Genomic DNA, 24,970 nt, shown 5'->3' with positions numbered 1-24,970 from the left:
TTGGTAATGGCAGACTGAATGCTAACAGACTTTAAAAATCTCTTTATTTACCTGTTTAATGCCGCTTTTAATTTCTTGTACTGTAATTCGTCTTTGTGTACAGGCCACCTGGGACCCAATTTAAAGGTCATTTCTAAAATAAAATAAACATGGTTACCAAAATTCCCAGTACTCTGTAGCCAGTTGGCACTGGGGGTCATTGGTGTATTTCATTGGGGTTTCCTTATTCACCCCCCTGTACACGCTTCTCTGCTGGTATAAGCAGATGTCTATGGGGGACATTGCCAGAGATGCTGGCCGCCGCAGTATTACTGGTAAATTTCAGCTGAAATTAAATTTGGCTCCCTGTTTGTCAGGTTACCAGCACTGATTTCCGTCTTCCTTGTTTTATTCTGTTTATTCCGTTTGGGTTTTACCAGCCAGCATGCCCCACACACAAACAGTTTCCTGTTGTGTCTTTGCAGTAAATCTGACGTGCCAGTCTGTGGTCACTGTGAGAGAAGCCAGCCCCTTTTATGGGTGACACTCTCAATATGGTGCTTATTGCTATTTATAAACCCAGAGTCTGTCACAGTGGCACAGAAACCTGAGACGGCGGCGGAGGAACGACGAGCCGAGGGGGTAGCGGCGGGTGAACATCATGTTGAATTTGTGTTTCTGTGTTAAATGGAGCTGGTCACATGATCGATGATCACGTGGTTTCTACCAGCCAGCATGGGCTGCACGGCAGCTGTTTCTTCAGGTGAGAGAGGCGGAAAGAGCATGGCTCGTGTGCCAGGAGAGCAAGATATCAATCCACAGCAATTTGATGCTATCCATGGACACCACCCAGCTCTCTGCTCTCTAAAAAATTAATTCTAAAGTGACATGAAAAGTGGGTAAATCTAACCTCAGTATGATGAACTGAAACCAACGATCCCTGCTGAGTGACAAGGATGTAATGATTTATATAACCACATGAAAACCCCAATGAACCTATCTGTGTAAAGCCCGGACGTTTTATTTCTGAATTTCACCTGCAATCACTATTAAATGTAGCAAATGTTTAAAAACCTTAAAAATCCTACAAATTAGAAACATAAGTGTCCATATGCATGGATTTCGTCTTTCTCTTATTTACATTTGAAGGATAATCATCCTGCACCAGGCGTGTTTCCTGGAATTTTTCAGTGAGGTGGCACATGGCGTGTCCAAACAAGTTGAAATTTCAATGTGGTATAAGAAGAAGAAGTCATTTTCATGTGCACAGACCCCCATAAACTAGCATTAGGACACATAGCTGTCCCACTGAAACATATAATTTAACTACAAGAGTTAGGGGAGCACCTCGGGCCCTAGTTTTAGCCACACTCCTGTCCAATACCCCATGGAAATAACCTTCACTAAAATCAGTGACCTAGAAGCTTCTACGGTCAGTTTTTAGCCTTCTTTTCTCTTTTTCCATGTATGCCAAATGATCTTTTAGTGGTTACTGTTTGCGGTGTATCCATAGATGTTCAGGCAGCTATTGCAGTAAAATGTAATAATGAAGAAAACAATAAAATGTTATGATTTTTAGGCAACTTCTGAAACATTTAGAAGCATTTTCATTCTCAAACCTTTAAGCACACGTATGGGTGATGATGAGCATGAGGGATGAAGAGATCATTGGAAAGCATAAAGAAATATGATTTCCACCAATCTGCTACCATTGCTGACTACCTGACATTTACTGTATCTTTCCTTCACCCCGGTGTGGGCAGACAGCTCCATTTTATTTACCGTTTATCCAATTAAGGGTCATGGGAGGAGCTGGAGCCTGTCCCAGCTGTCACACGGTGGACACATTAGCTTGCATTTGATAAATGGTGATTCTGCAGAGCACAAAGCCTTTTCAGACACTTTGTTGAAGCTCAAATCATTTAATAATGACAAGTGAGTCATCTCTACTCTCTTTTGTCCACTGATTAAAGTCTTGTACAGATTTAGCTGGTGGCAGCTACACAAACCTTAACACTAATAAACATTGTCTATTTTTGCAGGATTTATTACAAAAGAGGTATAAAAAAGTTCTAGAGTTAATTCTTCCCTGAGATTTCAGATGGTAGTCCCATCAGAAAGCAAAATCCAGCTCCTCTCCTTTCACTGCTGTCAGAGATATATAGAAACAGCCACACCCATGCTGCACTTAAAGTAATGAGTACTCTCAGTCAGATCTGCAGCAGAAGCCAGTCCTCTGCCATAGCTGCTCTTTGTTTTGTCATTTTTGCTGTGCAGATTCTCGCCGTGGCACTCTGTGATAATCTACAGATGCAGTACAATTTATTTAAGACTAGATTTTCCTCCAGAAAAAACTGGAAAATACTTTATCTGAGTTTTCCTGGAACTGTGTGTAAGAGTCCTAAAAGAAAGAGAAACAGGCATTTGATCATGAGATTAGAAAAATTGACATGTAAGTGAAGCACTCAGCTGTTTTTAGTGCTGTCCTGCTTGGCTGGATTTAGTTTAGATCCTTTATAGACTTTTTAGGTAACCAGGCAATGAAAAGGATTCATGGTTGGGGTAATCCCTTGGTAACCCTGCACCAGTAGCAGTACACAATACTTTAAATAAAGATATCAGACTAATCTACTATGTGTTCTGTGCTATTTGAGTAATGTGTCTGAGTAACACACATTTAGTCAGCCCAAGTTTGCAAGTGGCCCCTGCAGACGCCTCCATGTTTCATGCGTCATATCTTTGTATCTCTGTGCTGTTTTTCACACATCCTTTCACATTGGCGCTCTCTTTTGCCCTTTTCTTTGAGTCAGCGCTTTTTCTTCAGTCAGGAGGTGTTCATTGATTTTTATGGATTTATTGATGAAAAGCGATTTTGAATTAGCAGTTTTTCACGACCTACCTGCACGTCCAACTCACTTCTGCAGTTATAGGTCCACAGAGCATTGCTCCTTGTTAGTTTGCTTCATAGTAGAGATGGTGACTTCCTGTTGGCACACATGCATGAGCCTAAATAAAAGAATCATTCAGCTTCCCTAAACTTTACAAGTTAAGAGATGTCTGTAGTTTGCGTAGAAAATGCTGACTTCTGCAAAAACTTGCCATTTGCTTCCCTGAGTTCTGGCAAAACTTGAAAATCTGTGATGCAAAGCAGAAGAAGAGAACATTCACCTCAAGAGTAAAAGTTGTGTCTTACTGGGCTTGACGTATATTCCAGTTGTAATATTTGCAGAAGCATCTACTGAAATGAGTCCCCAGCTGTCTGCAGAAACTGTGAATCACCCTAGACTTACAGTGCCGTTAATGCATACAGTTATATATGCAGTTTCTCCGGTGACTATCTTTTGAAGCTCCTAGCACCTGCAGTTTAGTGTTTTTCCCATCAATATTTTAAATTCCAGGAATCCTGGCTTCTTTTTTAGCTATATAAGGCTGTTAAACTCTTTCAGTTCAAGTCAGCCACACTTATAATCTCCTCGTGGAAGGAGGAGCACTGCAATCCTCTTTTTGCCAAATCCTAATCCTTTTTTTCAACATCGAGTAGTAGCATTGCTGCCCTGTTTCAACATGATCCTGCATCCTTTTTCTTACAGTTGCTTCCTTATCTAAACACACAGGGGGCTTAATTCACATCCCATTATTCCCCCATTAGTATTCTGTGCTGTACTGTGCATTAAGGCCTTTGTTGAATACTGTGGGGATAGCTGGAGACGAGCCCAGTGTTAATCTGTGATTTATGTGGTTCGGTGAGCGTTTGGACCGGCCTGATGAGAGCGTCATGCTCCATCTGCCCATTGTTGGCTGACTTGAGTGGAGAGCTGCCCTCAAGCCTCCAGCCTCTCATCTTCCTGCTTCACTCTGTCTCAGCTCCTGTCTCATTATTCCTCTTCTCCTCAAGTCCACCTCCATTGTGACAAAAACAGCCCACTGCACTGTTTCCCATTGTCCTCCAGCTCTTCTTTCTCTATAAATCTTTCTTCTCAAACTCCACATGTCCTTGTAGAAGAGCACAAAATGTACCTTCTTCCTGCACCGCCATGCGTCACTGCCGCTCTGTGCACAGTGTCACCGATTCCTCCAGCGTGACACACAGGGAAGGAGGGACAAGCAGCTACTGAGCAGATCACAGCGACAGCATCAGCAAGCCGCCCAGTGTGGACAGTCAGAGCAGGGATTTCAACAGGATGATGGGTCAGTTATGATCTTCATGACCCGAATGAGAATATTAGTCATTTTTAGAAACAACATAAAACACTGTTTGGTTGGGTTGTAACTAGAAATATTTCTGTTTGTTTTGTTTAAATTATTGATTTTACGGAGGTGTCTATCCAGAGAGGGAGGAACGGGGAGTACAGCAGAGCCTGTAAAGCCAGTGAAAACAGCTGTATAATCACTGAGGCGTCTGACTTTGCAGACATTTAACAGGCTACACTACAAAGTGTGACGTGGAGTTTGAGAGATGTTGGTGTTGAACGGTCTGTGAGGATCTTGTGCTGCTTCTACATGGGATTGATGAGAAAACAACTAAACAAAATACCTCTCTCAGTTCAACACAGAGTCATCCGAAGGATACTTTAAACCCTTTTCATGTTATCTGCATTCCCAACGAGGTGACACTTTACATTGTCAGGTATGGATCTTGCAATTAAGATTGAAACCCAAAGATTTAGTGCTCTGCTATAAGAAGTCACTCGGTGACAGTGGGGAAGAAAAACTCCGTTCTTACAGGAAGAGATCAGCAGAACCAGGCGCAGGGAGGGGAAACCATGAGCTCGGACTGGTGAAGAGACAAAAGAAAAGCCTAGAGAGATGACGAACATCAAACAGGACAAAACTACAGAGGGAGAGGACAGAGCAGTTAATGGCTCACAAATGCATCAGAGCTCAATCTGGGACAAAGATAAAAAGATTTTTTATATTTCAAAATTCTTCAAAACATGTTTGTTTTTTTCATTTTTCTTAATTTGACATAACAAACTTAAAAAAAGAAAGAAAAACTACTAATTCTGATACTAGCAGCAGAAATAGCAAATGGGCTGGTTATTATACCGCTTTTCTGCTCTGCTCGATATACAACATATACAACATGCCTCATTTACACATTCACACACATTCATACAAACAGTTTTTTCTATGTCTAAGTGCTTTCAGTCTTACAGTCACATGAAGGCATCAGGAGCAACTCAGGTTTCAGTGTGTTGTAGAATGATACAGCCAGGGATCAAACCTTCCTATTAGTAGAAAGACAAGGATGTCATGGTCTGCGGTGGTTGGCTGGAATTTCCATAAGGCTCCTGAACCTACCTGGGATCCGCCCCTGGGCAGGGCCACCTCCTCCAGCTCCTGCACACCTGGAGCCAATGGCAGTCAATCAAGCCAGGGGGATTTAAGCCACATGTTGATGTGCATTCACCGCCAGTTCGTCATCAACCCATTTGCTGGATTCATCTTGGCTCACGCGCTACCTCCGGACTCAGGATACAAAAGCAATCGTTTTAAAAATCACTCTGTGCCTCAACTGCCTGCCCTCCTGCAATCACACTCCATCTGAAGAACCCGGATCTCAGGTCAGCCTTGCCACGCCACTCAGCTCCCCTGGATTCTCGTCACTCCCCTCTCAACACTCTGTGTTCCCTACTGCAATGTGACCGTTACCTGCTCAGCTCCACTCTGCATCTCAGGTCCCGTTCCCTCGCCCTAGCCACGTTTCCCAGGCCACGCCACGTCAGACTCTACGTCTTATTGTTTTTTGTCCTTGCTACGTTTCTAGCGCTTAAGCCTAGAAACGTAATAAAATATTGTTAAACCATCTGCTGTCTCTGCTCTCTGGGTTTCTCTGGGTTTCTGCGCCTCAGTTCAGTTCAGTTCAGACCACTCGGTCCCGTGACTAAGGATGTGTTTCCACCTGGTTTCCTAGGTTTCCAGTCTAAATGCAAATAACGTTTAATTTCAGTGAAACAAAACCCAGAGCAGCTGTGGTTTGGGGGTAGAGCGGATCATCTGAAGGTCGGTGGTCTGCATGGTGAAGTATCCTTGCAAGAGATACTGCTACGTAAATCCAAGGACTTTTACTGCTTACTGTTGTGAAAAGCAGGGAAATAAAATGCACCTAAATTATCGCACAAACTCTTTGAACAGTAACATGTTTCTGTGTAAGCCCTGAAAGTGTATAGTTAGAAGTATTAGAGTCTCAGATGAAGTCGAGAAACTTGCCGAGCCCCAAACCGGAGTGAGATCATCGTTTTCTGTGGCTCCGTGGGGATGTTCAGCCTGATTTAGTATTAATTACTCCCGTGATTATAACTGTGCAAACATTTTCTTTATTTTAGGGAAGCAAGTTGAAGCAGACTTACACAACCATCTCTAATGTTTTCCTCTCTGTCTTAGCCTCCAAGCCTCATTATTAATGTGTGTGGTGGTGTCTTTAAAAGGTTTAATCTCCACGCTGTGGCTCACCTGCTGCTCCTGTGTTTATTAGTGTTGACAGGAGACTTTTTACCTCTTTTGCACTGAAGCCATCGGGGACTAAATGCAGGATTTTTTCTAATGAAGCTGAAGTGTTGCGTTAATGAAGCTGTCGAGGGCTTCACGGGTTCTCAGGAGCTAGATGGAAAGCTTTTACTGGAAGTCTCACCTCGGAGATTGCACAGTAATGATGACTGACATGACAGCAGGATATCACGTATTTGACAAAAAGCAGCAGTGACAGCATGAGGAGATTCGTGTGCAGAGGTTTTTGGGATAATTACACGCTAATAAGCACCACAACTTTATGTTGTTTTTCTCCTTTGTGTGTTGCAGCTCTGCCCCTGCAGACAGACTCCCAGTCCATCCAGAATGGGGACAAATCTTTGGGGAAAGACCTCCTGACTCCAGAGGACTCAGCCGTCTCAGACCTTTCTCCCAAAACAGACTCCAGCTCCAAAACAGAGACCCCCGTTAAGACAGATGCCTCCTCCAAGACAGACGCTCGGCCATCCACGCCTGGCTCAAGCAGCAGCAGCCCTCAGCCCAAGAAAGGTAGACTGAGCTGTCTGGAGCCTTGTTTGTGGCAGCGAGGACAGAGAGCCAGTCTCAGTTTAGCAACTGAGGGGACTTTTATGTCTCTACACTGAAGATGTAAATGGAAAGGAGGTCAAAGAGAGACGGGAATGATGTACAGCAAGGTGGCGGTTTTGTGGACTGTGTACAGAAAAATGTATTTTATACAAGACGACCTTCTAGTGTTACAGGCCCTGGTTTTAGTGGTTTTGGAGTATTTGAGTTCTTCTTAAGATTTTTGTAGGGGTTTGATTATATCTAGATTGAGGTTTTGTTTCTTCTTTTGATTTCATTTTCATCCTGGTAAGCTTGGCTACTATTACTCGCGCTATTTGACTATTTGAGCTGCAGTCTTTAGGAAGTATTTAGCAAGTTTTGCCCCTTTTTATTTTAATCTCTTCATTATTATAACAGTGAGTCTGATTTCTTGTATTACTGTTTTTTTTTTTTAAGTTTTACTTACTTTTGGGTTTTCTGCTAATGAGTTTGTTTTGTGACCCTGTGTTTTGGGTCATGTTTTCTTTATTATTTTAGTATCTCGAGTTTAGTTTATGGTTCCTGTCTAGTTTGCATAGTTTTGAAAACCTGTTATGATGGTTTATTGTTCTAGTGTTTGTGTTCTTGGTCTTTATTTAGCCAAAGACAAAGACGACAAGAGATGATAGCGACTTATGAGCCTGCTGTGAGCGGGTCCAGTGGTTTCCATTGAGTGCTTTTTAGCCTAAAAGCAATGATGTCTTTAAGTTACTTCAGAGTGGTATGAGCCCTCACAACTAACAAATATAGAAGAGCAGGCTGTAATTCTCCCTTCACAGTACATGGATAACACTTAAACTGTGAATTATCTTTAAAAAGAAGAGAAGAAGTGGTAAAAGCATATCTGTGGGGGTGATGGGATCACCACTGCTGACTGCCCACTTTCTTCAAAGGAGTCAACTGAGGTGAAACACCAAAAACCACAGAAACAATTGTTTTTGGTGTGTAAACAGCTAAACAATAGTTCTAGACAGAGTCCAACAAACAAGGTAACAAAAGCCTTTCTGTATTTGTTCCAAAGTTGGATCAGAATGAAAGTTTTTCTCTTGATTAACTGTGACTTCATAAATGATGAGAGGTGGTTAACGTAAATTTAAGGAAAAATTGTCACTGCAAATGGGGAGGCTGCAGAGTTTGTCCTTCAGCTTCCTTAAAGTCAGAGTCTCCTGAGCTCCTGCCTCTGTGGACGTATCGTTGCTTGTTTGTTTTAGACATAAAGGGGAATTCCAGTGATTTTACACATCAAAGGCGGTTTTCGGGTCTTCTGAGAGCGCTGCTGCTCATGTGAAAAAAAGTTGTTTAAAGCGTTTTGTGTCTCCTGAGGGAGCTGCATGAAGTCTGCCTCTGAAGCTGGTGTTGTACAGGCACAAAGAAGGGAGACCTCTGTAGTCTGCTGCATTAGCTGCTTGTGGCATAAATCAAAGGCTGCCAGGTCTGTAAAGCTGTTCTCACACGTGCACTTTGGCTCTTAATTTTTCAAGAACTTACCTGAAAGATGGTGAGAACAGAAATGTCCAATGGACTGAGATCGCACGTTATCTGGTCTTTAATCTGCTCTAACCAGATCCCTCACTCACAGTTAATCTATATGTCAGAATATTACAAAGTAAGAAGTGTTGACTTCTGTTTACTGCAAAACCACGCGGTATTTGAAGTACCGCAACCACCATTGAAGCAGACAGCTTCCTGCTAATTTGAGTTGTGAAAAATATATTTACCTTTTCAAGAAATTGTGTGCATGTGCACACAATTGTGTGCTAAGGGGCAATTAAAAATAGCCCAGTACTTAGAGGCGATATCAAAAGAGCAGCAGAGGACATTTCTGAGTGTTTATGTGTTCATGTAGAGTCAGTTTTGTAGGACTTGGATGTAAATAAATTCTTTCATTTTAAATATATGAGACATATATTATTGGAGATGCATGAATATCTACAATTTAGACTTTAAAATGAAAGTCTCATGCAGTCTGTCCATGCAGCGGACCTGCCAACCCCGCCTGACACATCTGACCCTGTTCATGTCGCATGGTGAGTAATGTACGACGAGATAATGTGTCTCGCTTTGCAGCCCACTGAGAGTCAGATGGTTTTGCGCCTTCTGTTATTCACATGAAGATCGTTGCTGGAGTATTTTTAGCCCATCCCACGCACGTTGAACAGTTAATGCGAGAACTATTGTGCTTCTTTACAAAGTACAACCAAGATCTGGGATTAACGCTCTTTTCTCCAGCCCTTTGTGGGAGAAACTCAGCTCACAGGCTTTCAGGACACAGCATCAAGCAAATAGGACATTATGACCATTTAGTGCAGTTTATACTCGCTATGAAGCCTCTGCAGATCCACCTTTACCCCTCAAAGCACACTTGCACATGCTCCTTACACAGTTTCAAGGTGAATGTCATTGATCTGTGGAAAAACAGGCCGCATTTGGGGTGCTTATTATTACAGTCGAACCCCAATTTCAGGCAGTGCCATTTAAGTGCGAGGTCAGAACTGCTTTAATATAGTGTTAAAATGACAAATAAAAATGAGTTAGAGCTTCAGCATTAGCAGAACTGAACCCTTTTCTTCGCCTGCTGTGAGGCTTTTATTAGTTGTTAAAACAGGAGTCAGCATTTTCTCTCTGCGTCGGCTGTGGGGTTCATTTGTTTTCTGATCGAGACCGGCTCTTCGTGTTCATCGTTCACTGCAGAGAGTGGACTATTCATGCTATCCGTTTTTCTCATGTGTGGACATTCACATGCTTTCTATTCTAATGGAAGTTTCACTCTGTTAGTGAGCCATTCCCACAGGACAGCTGGTCGTGGATGAAAGCCGAGTTGTTATTTGTTGTGGGGATGTGGAGTACAGTATGGGGTGGAGGTGGCGATGCATTAAGTGACGTCTCGGCGATACGAGACCTGCAGGCTCACTCTGGAGATTCGCTCTTCTCTGTTCTTATTACGCCTGCATACAGCTATGTAGGATGCTCTCTGCAAGGTGGTGTTGGGGGGGGGGGTTGCCATGGAGATGGGCTGAAGTGGTGCTAGGTCCTCTGTGATTGGTTTAGAAGACGTAGCATACATATTGCATAGCACAGAGAAGAACCACAAAAGGAGACGGGATCGGCGAGCACCCCAGGAGTCCCGTTTTTTTCAGCAGCTCTTCAGTCACGGCTTCTCGGAGTCAGAGAGAGCTACGCAAATCCTCACGTTACACCAAAGTGTATCAAGATTCAGGCTAATTACTGCTTCAGATGAGCGTGTCTGAACAGCAAATCACACACGGGAGTTTAAATGTTGACCTTGAAACTGAATCACCTCCTTTTTAGATGTTAAATATTCCCAACATTGTTCAGAATTCATTCTAAAAATCATCATACAGCACAAGATTGAGAGAAACTGCTCTTAAATCTGGTGTTACTGCAGGGGATCGTCATGGATCACTTGGCATACTGCAGCAGGTTGAAGACGCTGTATCTGGGGCAGTTATTGTTTTTGGGCTCTGTACAGAAACCTTATCTCATCTATTTCATTGACCCTCAGTAGATCTGTGTCCGGGATATTCTGGGCATATTCTTTTATAGAGATGCTATAAAAAGAGGAGCTGCGGCAGTCAACGCATCCTGAGCTTAAATCTGTTCTGAAACAACAAACTTGGAGGGAAATGCGTAACTTTTAGGGAAAAATAAGGTTTTTAAAACCTAATTTCTGTCAGATTTGACTGGTTCAGCAGTTCAACAGGAGTGATTATGTCTGAGTGATCAATGAAATTAAAGTTAAATGAGATAATGCTTCATAAAAGCTTCCTAAATGCTTTTCAAGATGAGTGATGAGACTTGTTTTGGTTTGACTTTCTATTTTTCTGGTTACAATGCTTTCTAGAATAAATTTCAGATTTTCATAGATTTTCATAGTGGAGAAGTATGACACAACAACAATCAAGCTCTTTCCTTTTTAACCCTGTAACACTGTAACCTTCCACTTAACCTGACCTGCACCTCCTGAGAAATGCAACCACATGTCAGGTCTGCACGACTTTAATAGCGTGGAAGGTTGTGGTGTAAGGTCAAGAGGGGTTTCCAGTTCTGTCATAAGTTTGGACAGAAAGTCTAAATTAAGCTTTACCGTAGGTTGTTCTCTGCTCTCCACACCAGAGGATTGTTGATTCCCTCTCAGTATCAGCTCCTATCATTTGAAACTGGGCCACTGCTTGATTAATTGATCAAATCAATTGATTGGTTAATTTTTCTACATGTCTTGGGTGTACTGCGTGAACAGGAGTAGCCTGAGCACAAAATCCTGAGGGATTCCAATGCTGAACATCGAGTGGAGGAAGCGTGACATCCAAACTATTTCTTTATCTTATAAATCTGTAACATAGTAAGAGGAAGCGCATTAAAATAAGTAAATACATGTTTCTTTTGGTGTTGTTTTAAAAATAAGTTGCGTTTTTTATATCACAATCATCATTACGACTCTCAGGATGGCTTTTTAGAAAACAGGTCTCTCATATACTCAAAGTCCATGAGTTGCAAGAATTGCGCCATTTAGTTTGGGTCTGCTTGGGGTTAATAACTCATGACTTTCTTCACACAGTAGGCCAAATGATGTTTTCTGGGATTCAGATTTTAGCCATTTCAAAGCTGAGACTCCGTAGCAGTAATCAGCTTTTTTCACTATAGCTCTGCCTCTGAAGCTGATGTATATATAGTACTGTAGTATTATACACACAAAATCATAGTAATACTACAATTTTTAGTATGTAGGAAACCAGAAATGTTTTCCTGCTCTCTTAAGTCTTGAGTCTACTTCTCACATACCAGAAAATGATCAATAACTCTGCAATCTTTTAGCTTATTGTTTTATAAGTTTAGTGAAGATAGAGATGAAATGAATAGTAAATACAACTTGATGTGAAAATATGCACGTGTTTGTGAAGTAATTCTTTTCTCCCTTACAGACTCAGTGAGCTCGGAGCAAAGACAGAAGCTTGCGAAGGAGCGGAGGGAGGAAAGAGCCAGATACATCGGTAAGAAATGAGAAAGCGGATATAAAACACGATGGACTCAGCTGTCAGCTCCAGAAACCACTGCTACTGGATGCATGAAGCAGGGATTTCTTGTAACCAACTTAATGTGTCGACATCTTTTATCTTTTGTATCCCTCTTTGTGAATCTGTCACTCTGCTCTGAAGTGACTGACGGTTATTGACGTCTCTTATTGTTTCTTCCTGCATGGCGCTCAGAACAGCAAACTCAGCTGCAAGGTAAGGGGCTTCACTAAAAGCTTTCGCAGCAGTCATGCCATGTGGGAGTAATCAGCATCATTATGTGGATCCTTTTTCCTTTCTGCCGTGCCCGTTCTTCTCCCCTCCATCACCGATCGCTTTGGTTATCTGTCGCCACTCGGTGGAAACTTTTGAACTCCGTGATCGGTCTGCAGCCTCATTTTTGGTTTAAACGTATCTGCTCCTATCATGTTTGAATCTATTTTGGCTTTTGTGTTTTGCATTCCCACCCAGCGTGCATGCTCCACACCTATAATTTGGGTTTTACTTTGTGGCTGCAGAATGAAACTTCTCCTTATAAAAACACAGAGGCCGGTCCAAACACATGAGAAGCGGAGGACGTCTCCGAAGCGCAGGCGGCCAATCGGAGCAGAGCTTAGTGGGCGTTTCCCAGCAGAGACGTCCCATAGAGCCCAAGGCAGTCGGCGTAAAAAATGAGCAGTCATTACCATAAACTGAGACCAGGCCTCGCAGACAGATTAGATTTAATTACTGCTTCCATTAGTATCAGTTATGTGGTCATGCTGCAGCAGTTAAAGTTAAACGTCGCTGCCTTTTTATCGAGAATATCCCAGGTTCAGACGCTCGGAGATAAGTTTCGTTTTCAGCCGTCTGCCCCTGCGCGTAATTATGTGGCAGTGTTAAGCCGTTCTTCAGTGTAGAGCCTGCAGTTTGTTGCACACAGTATGCAGGTGATGCCTTATATATGACAGCTTGTTATGTAACTGCAACTGTGCTCTAGATATTTCGTGCAGAGATGAGCATGTGAAAGCAAGTTCCGAAGCGTTAACCTGACATATTTTTCAGTCCTGCTATGGATAATTAGATTTTTTTCAGGAATGGGATTTAAGGAGGAGTGAAGACGTCTTTCTCGCTGTTGATGAAGTGCAGACGTGTGCGTGTCGTTGGCTCATTAGCGAAGATGAGCCGCAGAAAACCGAACTAAATATAAAACACGTATTTGTGTCAGACCATTGCTGCATCCTTGCATAGCTTAGTGCAGTTTTCCTGTTGCTGGTTAACTCATAAACAAAGACATTTCATGCCGTTCCTTCAGCTGGATCCAGCCTGTAACCCTCCCGCATCTTCACCCATACTTACCCGTCCATCTTTTTTTCATTCTTTTCATATAAAGTATGATATGGAAGCTGATTGAAGACGAGTAAGTGCTGCGTAAGATGAAGGCTCTTAAATTGAGAAACGATTGATTGCAGTCTGATCGTTACCCGGAGAAATGAGCCACAGCAGTGTGTGTGTGCACAGAAAAACTGGCATATGCTGGAGGGTGCTGTAAAAGACAGCAGGGAACTTCAGCTTATTTACTGTTATCAGGATTAAAGTGTAATGAACACAGTGTCTTCCGTCTGTTTTACCCGTTTTGTTTGGGTGCTGCTGTTAGAGGCCTTTAAAGATCTTTAGCTGATTATATGCTATTACAAATAAAGAACTGACTTTCAATAACAGGCATAAATTACATTTTCTTTTCCAAAATAACATTTGAAATAATATATTAATGATACGCTGGCGTCTAATGCTTATGCTTTAGCCAGGCATGAGGCACAGCTCCAGGGATTTTGGTCCAGACTGAAATATTATGACAACAGATGGATGGATTGCCATGATATTATCTCCCAGAGAATACCTTTTATAATTGTGGTGATTCCCCTCTTCTCCCTCTTGCACCAAACGCAGACAAATCTTTCAGGTTACTGGTAAAACATCTCCACAGAGTTTGTATACAGAAATCTGTGGCTCCCGAAGGATGAGCTATTCCTCAGGATGAACTTTAATAACTTTATCAAACTTTTTATCTGGCACCCTCACAGCTTCAGACGCCTGCAGAATTAATCAGTCTTAGCTCTATTTCATGTTAAGCACTAAGCAGCAAAAATTAGCATTCTAACCCACCAAATAACAAACATACGATAATCAATGGTAAAATGCATTATCCATAAATGTGCTGAAAGAGTTAAAATCACTGTAAACCCACAAAGCACCTTTTTAAAGTGGACTTCTTATGCTTTTCCTTATTTTCTGTCATATAAAGTTATACTGATGGAGTGTTGGATGCTCATATTAATCATGGCCGAAGATTCAAATAATGAGGTCAGCATATGTAGAAGGAGCCCAAAGCTCAAGCTTAAGACAGTTTTTCTAGTCTTGGCTGTGTTTGATGTCAGTGAGAGCACTTTTTCTTTAGCCCCACCCACATACTGTCCAAAACGTCAGTTTATGAGGGGCAGCCAATCAGAAGAAAGCTGGCTTAAAACTCGAGGAGCTAGCGCAGTTTGTTTCAGACAGATTATGAACAGAGGGTTTGAACCAAGACTCAAAAAATTATACATTTTGACTATTTTTAAACTGTAATTAATGCAGAACTACTTGAGTCCAAGAGTAAAAAAGATTAAGCCATAAAAGGTCATAGTAGCTCCCCTTTAAGGTGCCAAATAAGGAAAAGGGAGTCATTTGTTTATATAGCAGTAATTCACAGCATTGCAGAAGCAGCTAACACGTGAGACCTAAATAAACTGTTTCAAACTGATATTGTTTTTTGTAAATAATTCTCTTTCTTTCTGTGGTGACCCTGCAGCTGCAAAGAAGGCTCAGTGGCTGCAGAAGGAGGAGAAGGCCCGGCGTCTGAGGGAGAATCAGCTGGAGGAGCGCAGGAGGAAGCTGGAAGAGCAGCGGCTGAAGGCGGAGAAACGTCGAGCACTGCTGGAGGAGAAACAGAGACAGAAGCTAGAAAAGAACAAGGTGAAAAAGTCAAGCTTCCCATTTATCTGTTTGGTTCTTAAAGTTGACATCTGAATCGTCCAAAAATAGACTCTGTAGCAAACACTGCATATTTGAACCCTTTCATGTTATTTTATAGGTTGATTTTGATGATTATCACTCAGCTGTTGGAAGAAGCAACGAATACTAAAAAATAATATTTATGTCCAGTCACAGAATACGTTTCTGCTCTGCTTAAATTGAGCGCTAAGTAGGGTAAGAGAGTGTTTATGTAACCAAAACACTCTGCTGTACACAGTTTTTAGTATTCGGTGATTTCCCCTGGGACTTCAGATTGATAAATTTTACTATCTGACTGTGGAAAAACTGCTTTGTTGAATAACAGCATCATACAGCAGTAACTAGTCGTGTTGCCATCACAGAGAGGATGCCAAGCATTCAGCAAACAAGCTGCACATAAGTGTTGGGTGGACAAATTAATTGCTGACATCATAAAAATATTCCCATTATGTAACTAATGAGCTTAGGGCCTTTTTGCACTCGATCCAGTTAGGTTTGGCTTCACATTGCAATTATGCAAGTGCACTAAGGAACCCTACGTGACATCTAAGCCTCCTGTCTTCCTTGCATATGTTGGCTGCATCTCATTATACTTTTGTGACCTCATTTACCATGCTTTTGCATGCTGTCATTTTGAATAGATTAAAATAAATGAAGAGATTCACTTTTTACAGGTTTACACACTGCTGCTGTGATTTAGCCTCTTTCATTCTACCTGAAAATCCCTGTTAGGGGATCCTACTACACTCATTTAAAGCTCCTTATTACTTTCAGAGTGGCTTTGTGTGACTCAAAATTCAAAATGATCCTTATTTACTTTACACTGGCCCTAGTTGTAGCTCCCAATTACATCCACTGTCTCAAACAAGCAGTTTAAGCTATATTTCCCCTGCCTTTAAACCAGGTTTATTTTGATTGGCTGCTGCTGCCAAATGGAAGGTTTTAACATCAGGTGGGTGGGGCTTCTGGGCTCACACTCAAAGTGCAAGAGATTATCATATTAAAGATATCTACTCTAACTGACGTCACATCGGGCCAAGAGTAGAAAGAAACAGTGATTAGCTCGTAGTTTTAACCTTTGGGCATGTTTTAAAAGACTGTGCAGCATTAGTATAGTATACAGACAAGTGACCAATAGCCACGTGACATTAACTTGTCCACTCTTTTGGACATGTGACAATCATGGTGACAATATAGGAGGATCAAGTGAATAAGACCCCAGCCTCACAGACATACAGACCAGTCAGTAACGCCATTGTACCCGCCTGCTGCTAGTGGAAAATTGTTGGCAAAAAAACATTGTGATTAGCTTGGTTGTTAGCATTTTGCTGCAAATCATAGCTTGAATTGAACTCATGGACTTGCTGTTCGGAAACTGAAAAGTGTGATACAAACTGGAAATGGAGACCGTTTGCCTTCAAAGTAAAAGTTTAAAACATGTTGGCCACAGGGGTGAGGCACAGCTTTTACTTTGAAGGAGAACCTTATCCACTTCCAGTTTCCTTTGCACTTTTCTCAAGTTGTACTTATGCTGGGCTAGTAATTACCTATTAATTCTTACCAGCAGCTGTCAGACTCTATAACACAGTTAAACATCCTTTTGGTTATCGAACACATCAGCTTGTTTGTTCACTGCACATTTTATACAGTCCTGCACATTTTATACATGTCTCCGTACAATATTTCTATACATATTTCTGTACATTGTTACCTGTATATACGAACTTAGGTTGCTTATGTATATAGGACCACCTTGTGTCTTCCTTTTATATTTTATATTCCCCTTGCTATAAGAGCTGTGTAAAACCCAAATTTCTCATCTGTGGGATAATAAAGGTCTATTCTATTCTATTCTATTCTATTCTAATAATTAAGCTGTTAAGCTGTCATTTCCGGTGCATATTTTCTATAAAGATGTCATAGTTTAACACCGACTGTGTGTTTCTTCATGTAGGAGAGATATGAGGCAGCTATCAAGAGATCGACCAAGAAGACTTGGGCCGAGATCCGCCAGCAGAGGTGGTCCTGGGCAGGCGGACTAAACCAGACCTCCCGCAGAGAGAGTGAGTTTCAGATGAACCTAAACTATAATTATAATGATAATAATAATAGTAACACAAGCACATATGTATGATTTTCTCTCTGTTAACTCAAGTCTTTGTGCTGCACAGACTTGTGACTCACTGCTTCAGCTGATGCAACTCAAGGAAATAGCTCACGAAGGGTTTGCTGTCACAAGGGTGGGGTACCAGAGGCAGATGACCTACTCAGTAATTTATGATTATACCACTCGTAATTCCTCACTGTTGTTTGGGCAAAAATCAGTCCTGAGCGTCACAGTTGTTCATTTAAACTCAGAAAGACGAGCTTGAAGGTAGCCGTCACGCTCACGTTTCATTAGATCAGAAGTGTGAAGTGTGTTTTTTCAGGGAGCTGTGAACTTATTTCCCCGTTTTCAAACTTCTGTTAATGCCGTGTGACGGGGTGGTGCTGAGGTCAGCACAGTTACCTCTCCTCCAAAGTGTGAAAGGCCCTGATTGTGTGTGGAAACGTGAGTGATATTTTAGTTTTGGTAGCAGGAAGAAAGCTCGAGGTATTTACTCTGAAATGTGACTTCTAACTACACCCCCCCTCCCACACTTTCCCCCAAATTTCCTCCCCATTTCCCTCCAAATCTGACTCCAGATTAGATGATAGTGAGTCTAATCTCAGAAAACGGTGAGTCCCTGTTCACAGCTGCATGTTCCAACCAAAGCAGCCCCGTCTCTTGTCAGCCCTCAGCTGGGGCCGCCGCCTGCACCCCGGCCGCCTTGTGAACAGTTGTTGTCTGTTGCGTTCTCTCCGGTGCAGGCAGATGCTCGGCCTCCACGGTCAACTTGCCGAGACAGGTGGACCCTGTCATTAACAACAGGCTGTCCAAGTCCTCTGCCACGCTCTGGAACTCCCCCAACAGAAGTAAGGACGACCCGACGTCAGTGTCCACCAGGCTTCCTCTTCCCTCTCCCTTTCCCTTCCAGTTCATCCCCCTCCTTTTCCACCTTCCCCTTCTCCTCTTACCCTAATCTGGTTTTGTTTTATTATAACTGTCGTCTCTGGTGGCCTGCCTGCCTGCCTGTGCTTGGTGACTGGTCATTTACCACCTACTCCCTCCTCTTAATCACGCTCTCGGTCTCGTGTGCATCGTGTTTTTTTTTTTTTACTTTTTTCTTTAATTTCAGTTGGTGGCTTGTCATTGATTTGAGTCTCCTCTGCATTTTTGATCAGCCTCCCTTTCACCTTGACATCACTGAGCCATATTTTGTGGTATATTTTGGTGTTTCATAGGCTTATAAGTTCACATCTTGTCACCTCCTTTTTGGTTGTCCCCTCCACTGTACTGTTGGTGGTTGGCTGTGCTGGTGGTGGTGGTGATGGTGATGGTATAGGTGGAAGGTATAGTGTGATTGTTGCAAGTGAATCAAGTTTAGCAACTAAATGCAAATATATATTTTTATGCTGCCTTAAACTATACAATATTGGATTGTTTCCTTTGGTTTTACATGTTTATCGATGTAATGGCTCAGTCACACTAGAGTAAAAAAGGACAGAAACTTCATCGCGACTAAGAAACATCAGTAGTGGTCCAGGGAATCTGCAAGTAGTTTTGATCTCAAGGGTTTGACAGTAATAAACACAGACAGATTGCCAAAACATTGCAATCAATCTGTGCTGATGAGTGCTAATTAGCTGGGATGCATCTCTTTGCAATAGAGGGCGTTACTCAACTGGTTGTATTCTGATTATATGAGTGTAAACAAGCAAGGTTGCTGTGCACCCATGTCATTTAAATCGCCATCCAGCAGCAACAACTATTTGTAGAGGAACTTCTGTTTCAAGCCTGTAAGGTTATGGCTGGACTCTCACCATAAGTAGATACTGTGAATTTCTGTGTATGCTGACAGCAACAGCTTTGCAGCTAATGGCAACAGATTTGTTCATAATCACTGAATTGTTACAAACAGATTGCACATAACTGCTAGCTTGACTCTATTCAATCACAAGCTGGTAGGAGACTAATATCAGACTGACGCTGTTTTATTTGTTTTATCGCACCAAAAGCCACTTTGATGATGGCATCTGACTGCAAGACTAAAGCAAATGTTTCAAAGGCAACAAGCTCACAGGGTTAATAATTTTGGTCATGCCACAGTCTCCGGCCATTATTTTCCCTGCACAATCTGATATCCCTGTGTTGGTGTTATTCTTTTATCATCATAATAATGTTCATCCAGGATCAACATTGCCATGACCAATGATGGTGTCTGAGCATTTAGTTTAGCATTAGCCAAAAATTTTGAATGACCAAAATGAACTAAAACCAAGCTGAACGTTTGTTTTAGAAGAGTTTTATATAGACAAATGCATTTTTCCCTTTTCCCCACATTGAAAAGCTATGACATCACCAATGTGATTAATCTGTTACAATTTTGATCCTGGACAGACGTTATTATAACGATGCAGCTACAACACCAGCACGCAGATATCAGATACAGTTTTTTGACTGTAGTATAAGACATTTTCTCAGTTTCTTACTTTTAGGTTTATGTGAAGATACTTTTCAAGTATATATTACATCATTCCTCTTGTTCAAACAGTGCATAAAATTATGCAACAACCTCTGCAGTTAAAATAAGAAACTCATCATGAAACTGTGCGAGCTAGCTCTGTAAGGTTCAACAACAAGTTGAAAGTTTTTTTTCTCCAAGATCGTGTTTATGCTTAGAAGTGGATTTTCTAATTTCCTGAGTTGTTGGTATAACTTAAATAGGCGTTAGCACGATTATTTCTACACCGTGTGTGTGCACTGTGCACATAAGTCAAGCTAAACAGCAACATCAGCATGCTAACATGCTCCCAATGCTAACACGCAGACTTTTAGCATTTATAAAATTCCCTTAGTTTACTGTGTTAGCATGCTGGCATGTTTTTATTAGTACTTAACTCAAAGTTTTGCTTCAGAAGGAAAATGATAAAATGGAGTACTTGGAAGCATAGCCATCAACCTGAGTTAGTATGATAGTTTCACTGTAGCTCATCAGTAACATGAAAAAGCTACTCAAGTATTTCTGTCATTGCTGTTAATTACATTGTTGTTGTAACACACCACTTGACAGATCTAGGTTTGCTATATTTATATAAAGCTCTTGCATATTGTCTCAGACTTATATCCGTTATATGTGTACTCAGCTGAGATTTCAGAGACTTTTTATTATAAACAAGCCACATTCACGCCGCCGCCAACCCCTCCAGCATCAAAATGCAAACTTTTTTCACTCTTTAAAAGCAAAAAATAATCATAGACACAAATTAGTAAATTGAAATTGCTACCAGAATTTGATGAAAATGCACAACATTCATTCCATTAAAATAATATTTCAAATATCTGAAGCTTTTGTTTGAGGTTGTAGAAAACTATAAGATGATTTTAGCATACCATGTAACAAATATATAAAAATATTTCACTAAAAATTCTTCTAAAAACTGGATTTTCAGGCCAATTGTAATTGTCTTTCGAATATTTAAGGAGTTAGTTAATAATAACAAGAAATGTTATTTTACAAGAACTGAATAATTTCAGGTAAATGCTGACAATTAGAAATGTAATCATAATAATAAATAGAAGTAGTCGCTTTAAGATATTTTTCAGCTTGTAACAAACTGAGCAGTTGTCTTTTTGTCAGCAGTACAATAGTATGTCTAAATTGCTCTATCAGACTTCTTTTATCAATCTCCCGAGTTCCCACATACACACACTTAAGCGACACTGTCTTCATCTCATTTCGTCACGCCTCATGACGTGTTATTATTGATCGTATCACCCACGGTGCAATCACCAGCTCGGTTATCGGCTCGCTCGCGAACACAATACAGATTCAGATTTTGTGCTTGATCATCACTAATACAGACACTCCGATACTGCAGGCGCATGAAAGGACGGTCGATAGCAGAGCTGCTGTCTCTGGGCCAGTTTGCAGAGGGTGGCGGGATGGTGACGTTTACAGATGCAGGTACCTCGAGGTGAACGGTCGATCAGCAGGCGGCAGCTCAGCCTCCCTTTGCCGCATTGGAGAAGGAAGAGGAGGAGGGAAAACACTGTTGCTTAGCAACAGGAGGTAGTCGGGTTATCAGTTTGTCATAAAACATGCTGTGAGAAGGATCTGTCCTGTGTGCAGCAGAGGTGACTGCCTTTACGGTGGAGGTTTAAGAGTGGCGGCATCTCGAATGAGTCGTAGCAGCTCTGATCACACTGACCCTTGTGTACATGTGGTGTTTGTCTGTAGGTGAGGTGTCTCACACTCTGGCTGGTGTGTGTCGTTAAAACAGAGGAATGAAAAGAATCTGAACTTCATCGTCACACACGGACGCTTCTATAAAAAGCATGTTGTTGGTTAAAATTACCGGACAACAGACAGGAAGTCGCCAAAAACCCGACCGGCTGTCGTAAATTGACGGACGTCACAGTGAGACTCTGTCTGTCTGTGGGGTTTTGGACCAAACAGTGAAAGCAAGACTGTCAAACTCATTTTAGATCCTGGGTGTGATGTGCAGCCTAATTTCATCTCGAGTGGACCGAACCTAAAAGCGTTTGCTTAAATCTTTAATTTTTTCCCAGGTTTTTTAACAGTAGCCAAAAAAGCTTAAATGAAAGTTACCACTTTATTTTTACATTTGAACAACTGACAACAGAAAGTATTTCACCCAGCTTTTCTCATTTAATAATGAACCACAACAACAACTTCTCTATATCTAAAAATACTTTTAACCTTTCAGACATTTCCACTGTTGAGTATTCGGGTTGGCATCACCACAAAAGGCTTACCATGTTTTTGTACTTTTGTTTTTTACCATTATTGAAAAGTAACAGTAACTAAGGGGTTTACTCCAGTTTTCACACTTAAATGATACAGTTTGCTGAGCTGTTTTTGGCCCCCGGTCTGCATGTTTGACACCAGTACGTGATGTTATTGAGACAATAACAATATCGAATTACCAAGTGATGCTGGTAGAAGTGAAAGTGCGAGTTCTGCTTTCTTCTGTCATTTGTTAAATGTGGCATCATGTTTTTAAGGCTGTGGTTTTACTTCAGTTTCTTTTAGTTTAATAATACTATTCACAGAAAGTTCTCTGGAAAAACAGCTGAGTTTAAGCCAGGGAAAATACAGAGTATATTCATCTTTTATTTATTGTGGAAAAACTACTTAAAGCTTAGCTCCAGGAAAAACAGATACATTTACCACACTCGTGGCAAACGAGCACAAGCTTCATGCTTCGTCCTGCTTCTTTACATTTCTCACCTGACCCTGACGAGAGTCTAGTTTCCTCTCAGACCTCTTTAATTAGCAGCAGTATGCTGAAAAAATAAATGTTCTAGAGTTCTACATATTGGTACAGTGTAATAATATGTGTTAGTCATTTAGATAAATACTAAAAATACATTGTTTTTCTTACAATATGCTGCATGGATTAGAAAGAAAACCATCTAAGAAGCAAGGAGGGCTAAATGTTAAAATGTTAACATTAATAGTAGAAATTGTCATTATGTAACTGATTAGATAATTAGATTGTTGTTATTGGTGCTTTAACGCCACACTGTTTACTGCTTTAAATAGTGTAAATCATCAATATCTATAATCTATAAATCATTAAAAATGTTGTATTCAATGTTTGCTGTTTTAGTTTCAGCGTATACATACACCGCCCAGTTTTACTTTGTTCTGTATGTATTAAAATGCACAGCCAGTCATCTGTATACGTCTTTATCGTCAAACCTTGACTCAAACCACGTGTACGTGCGCTCCTGTGAGTGCCATTTATTCTTTCTTTCTCCCACCCTTTATTACAATCTGTTGGATTATATCCTCCTGTTGTTGCACGCTGACCCTTTATCACATGAGACTCGCTAAAGAAGCACGCAGAGCCATGTTCAGGTCGGAGGAGTGCGTCTGTGCTTGCAGGACAAACAGCACAGAACCCAGAAAACTCTGAGGGCTCTTAGCAGTTAGTGTGGGGTGGTGTAAATGGCCAAAGTGGGTCTTACCTGATTTTGTTTTTGAGTGGTAAGTCGTAAAAATGAACTGGGGACACTCCTCTGTGTGTGTGGGTTTTGTTTTTTTTAATATTTGATGTCTTTGTGCACAACATGTTCAGGCGTTCATCCTGTACGACTTCTCTTCAGTGTTGAGTCTCATCATGTCTGAAAGGCAGGCTGGAGTTTGACCAAACATTTCTCAGCAGCAGTAAGACTCACTGGATGAGTTAAACCTCAGCGGTCAGAGCTAAAGAAGCACTGAGCTCAGGAGTCTGGGGATTTCCTATTTTTCCTATTGTTCACAAATCCCATGAATAAACTGCTTTATGGGGCTCCATTGTTGCTCAAAATCTCCGTGACATGCAGTTTTTTTTACCGTCAGAGTGCTGCCACAAACTATTCCCTCCAGAACACCAAATGAGTATTAATCCGCTGTTGAAAATAGTTCCTACAGTTGCTCTATTTCTTCCTGTTGAAGTTTTACCTTTAAATCATATATTAATTCTTAGGCCTCCAGTTTATCCATTATTATCTACTCTTTGGAGAACGTTCTCTGATTGGCTGCCTGTTGCAAACCAAAGGTTTGAACAGCAGGTGGGTGGGGCTTCTGCACTCGCTTATAGGTGTGTGTGCAGGTGATCGTGTAAATAATATGCCTGTTTGATATCATACAGAGCTTTTGACTCACAGGATGCTGGGAACCAAACCCCAACAAAAAGAACAGATTTTATTGTACAAAGCGATTTGGAATAAAGTATTTATAAATCAAATAAAAATTGAATTTTAATCATATTTAATTTCTTGGTTCCACCTGCTGATATTCGAATCAACCAGTGAGCGTTGATGCTTCCCAGAAATGTTTCCGTAGCTGAGCGTGCATTCAGGTGCAGGTGGAAACTCGTGTAAAATCCTGTGGACTAATCTGCATTTTATTCCTGTCTGAGAATTCAAACCCTGAAGACACAAACACATTGACGGTCTGAGGGTTTGTCTGGCTAAATAAACACACGATGAAGGTGTTTATTTACAGGTGTTTACATCATAACCAGGTAACATTTCCTCATCCGGCTTCATGTGTGTGTTTTCGTGAGGTTTTCAGCAGCACACGAATGCAGCATAAAAACTCCACTCTGCATCGGATGTAGAGAGGGTGTGTGAGTGTGCGTGAAAGTGTAAAGTGGGAGGTTTTTTAGTGTGTAAGAGGAGTATCTGCTGTAACACTAACTCGACACTGACAGCGCCCTCTTGTGTCAGCCCGCAGCCTGCGCCTCAGCCCGTGGGAGAGCCGGATCGTGGAGCGGCTCATGACGCCGACACTGTCCTTCCTGGCCCGCAGCCGCAGCGCCGCCACCCTCCTCAACAACAGCGACTCTCGTGAGTGTAAGACACCTGCTATACCTTTCTACCCTTACTCTGCTTAACCTCTGCTCCTGTGCACACACGTCTTATTGTCTGTAGTGATTTTTTTCATTCCTTTCATAAAAGGGAAAGAGTTTGTTTGCTGTGAATCAAACAAAACGGAATAAGATCCTAATCTTCCCCCGTTCTTTTTATCCTTTGTGGAGCATGTGGTATGTTTGTCCTAAACTGTGCTTTGGTTTACTTCGTGGTACATTTATGCCGAGTTCTACACAATATCATCGCAAAAACTTCTCAGTCTGAATGATACAGACAGAAAAATGAACGATGATGAGGTCGTAAATCCCTTCATGTCAACCAGTGCCAACAAAACACAAAGCTGTTAGATGTTTTTAATCCTTGCCATAGCTTGGAGTGTGAGGAAGTGTGG

General features: G+C 41.4%; 1 protein-coding gene across 11 annotated transcripts in view; it reads left to right on the top strand.

Moving 5' to 3' along the window:
• LOC120726662 (MAP7 domain-containing protein 1-like) overlaps positions 1-24,970 on the top strand; it is a 53,327-nt gene that overhangs the window by 13,630 nt on the left and 14,727 nt on the right. For 4 of the 11 annotated variants that reach the window (XM_040020412.1, XM_040020409.1, XM_040020405.1 and 1 more), the window contains exons 2-8: positions 6,778-6,996; positions 11,994-12,062; positions 12,279-12,299; positions 14,911-15,074; positions 17,068-17,176; positions 17,964-18,068; positions 24,436-24,561. In XM_040020412.1, the coding sequence (XP_039876346.1) occupies positions 6,778-6,996; positions 11,994-12,062; positions 12,279-12,299; positions 14,911-15,074; positions 17,068-17,176; positions 17,964-18,068; positions 24,436-24,561 (813 nt within the window). The remainder of the gene's footprint in view (positions 1-6,777; positions 6,997-11,993; positions 12,063-12,278; positions 12,300-14,910; positions 15,075-17,067; positions 17,177-17,963; positions 18,069-24,435; positions 24,562-24,970) is intronic. The other 7 variants (XM_040020410.1, XM_040020407.1, XM_040020416.1 and 4 more) reach the window with 4 other exon arrangements.

The sequence above is a fragment of the Simochromis diagramma genome, unplaced genomic scaffold, assembly GCF_900408965.1.
Source record: "Simochromis diagramma unplaced genomic scaffold, fSimDia1.1 OVJJ01000753.1, whole genome shotgun sequence".
In the NCBI taxonomy this organism is placed as follows: domain Eukaryota; kingdom Metazoa; phylum Chordata; class Actinopteri; order Cichliformes; family Cichlidae; genus Simochromis; species Simochromis diagramma.
The sequence above is the reverse complement of the archived record's forward strand: the minus strand, read 5'-3'. Positions and strand labels throughout refer to the sequence as shown.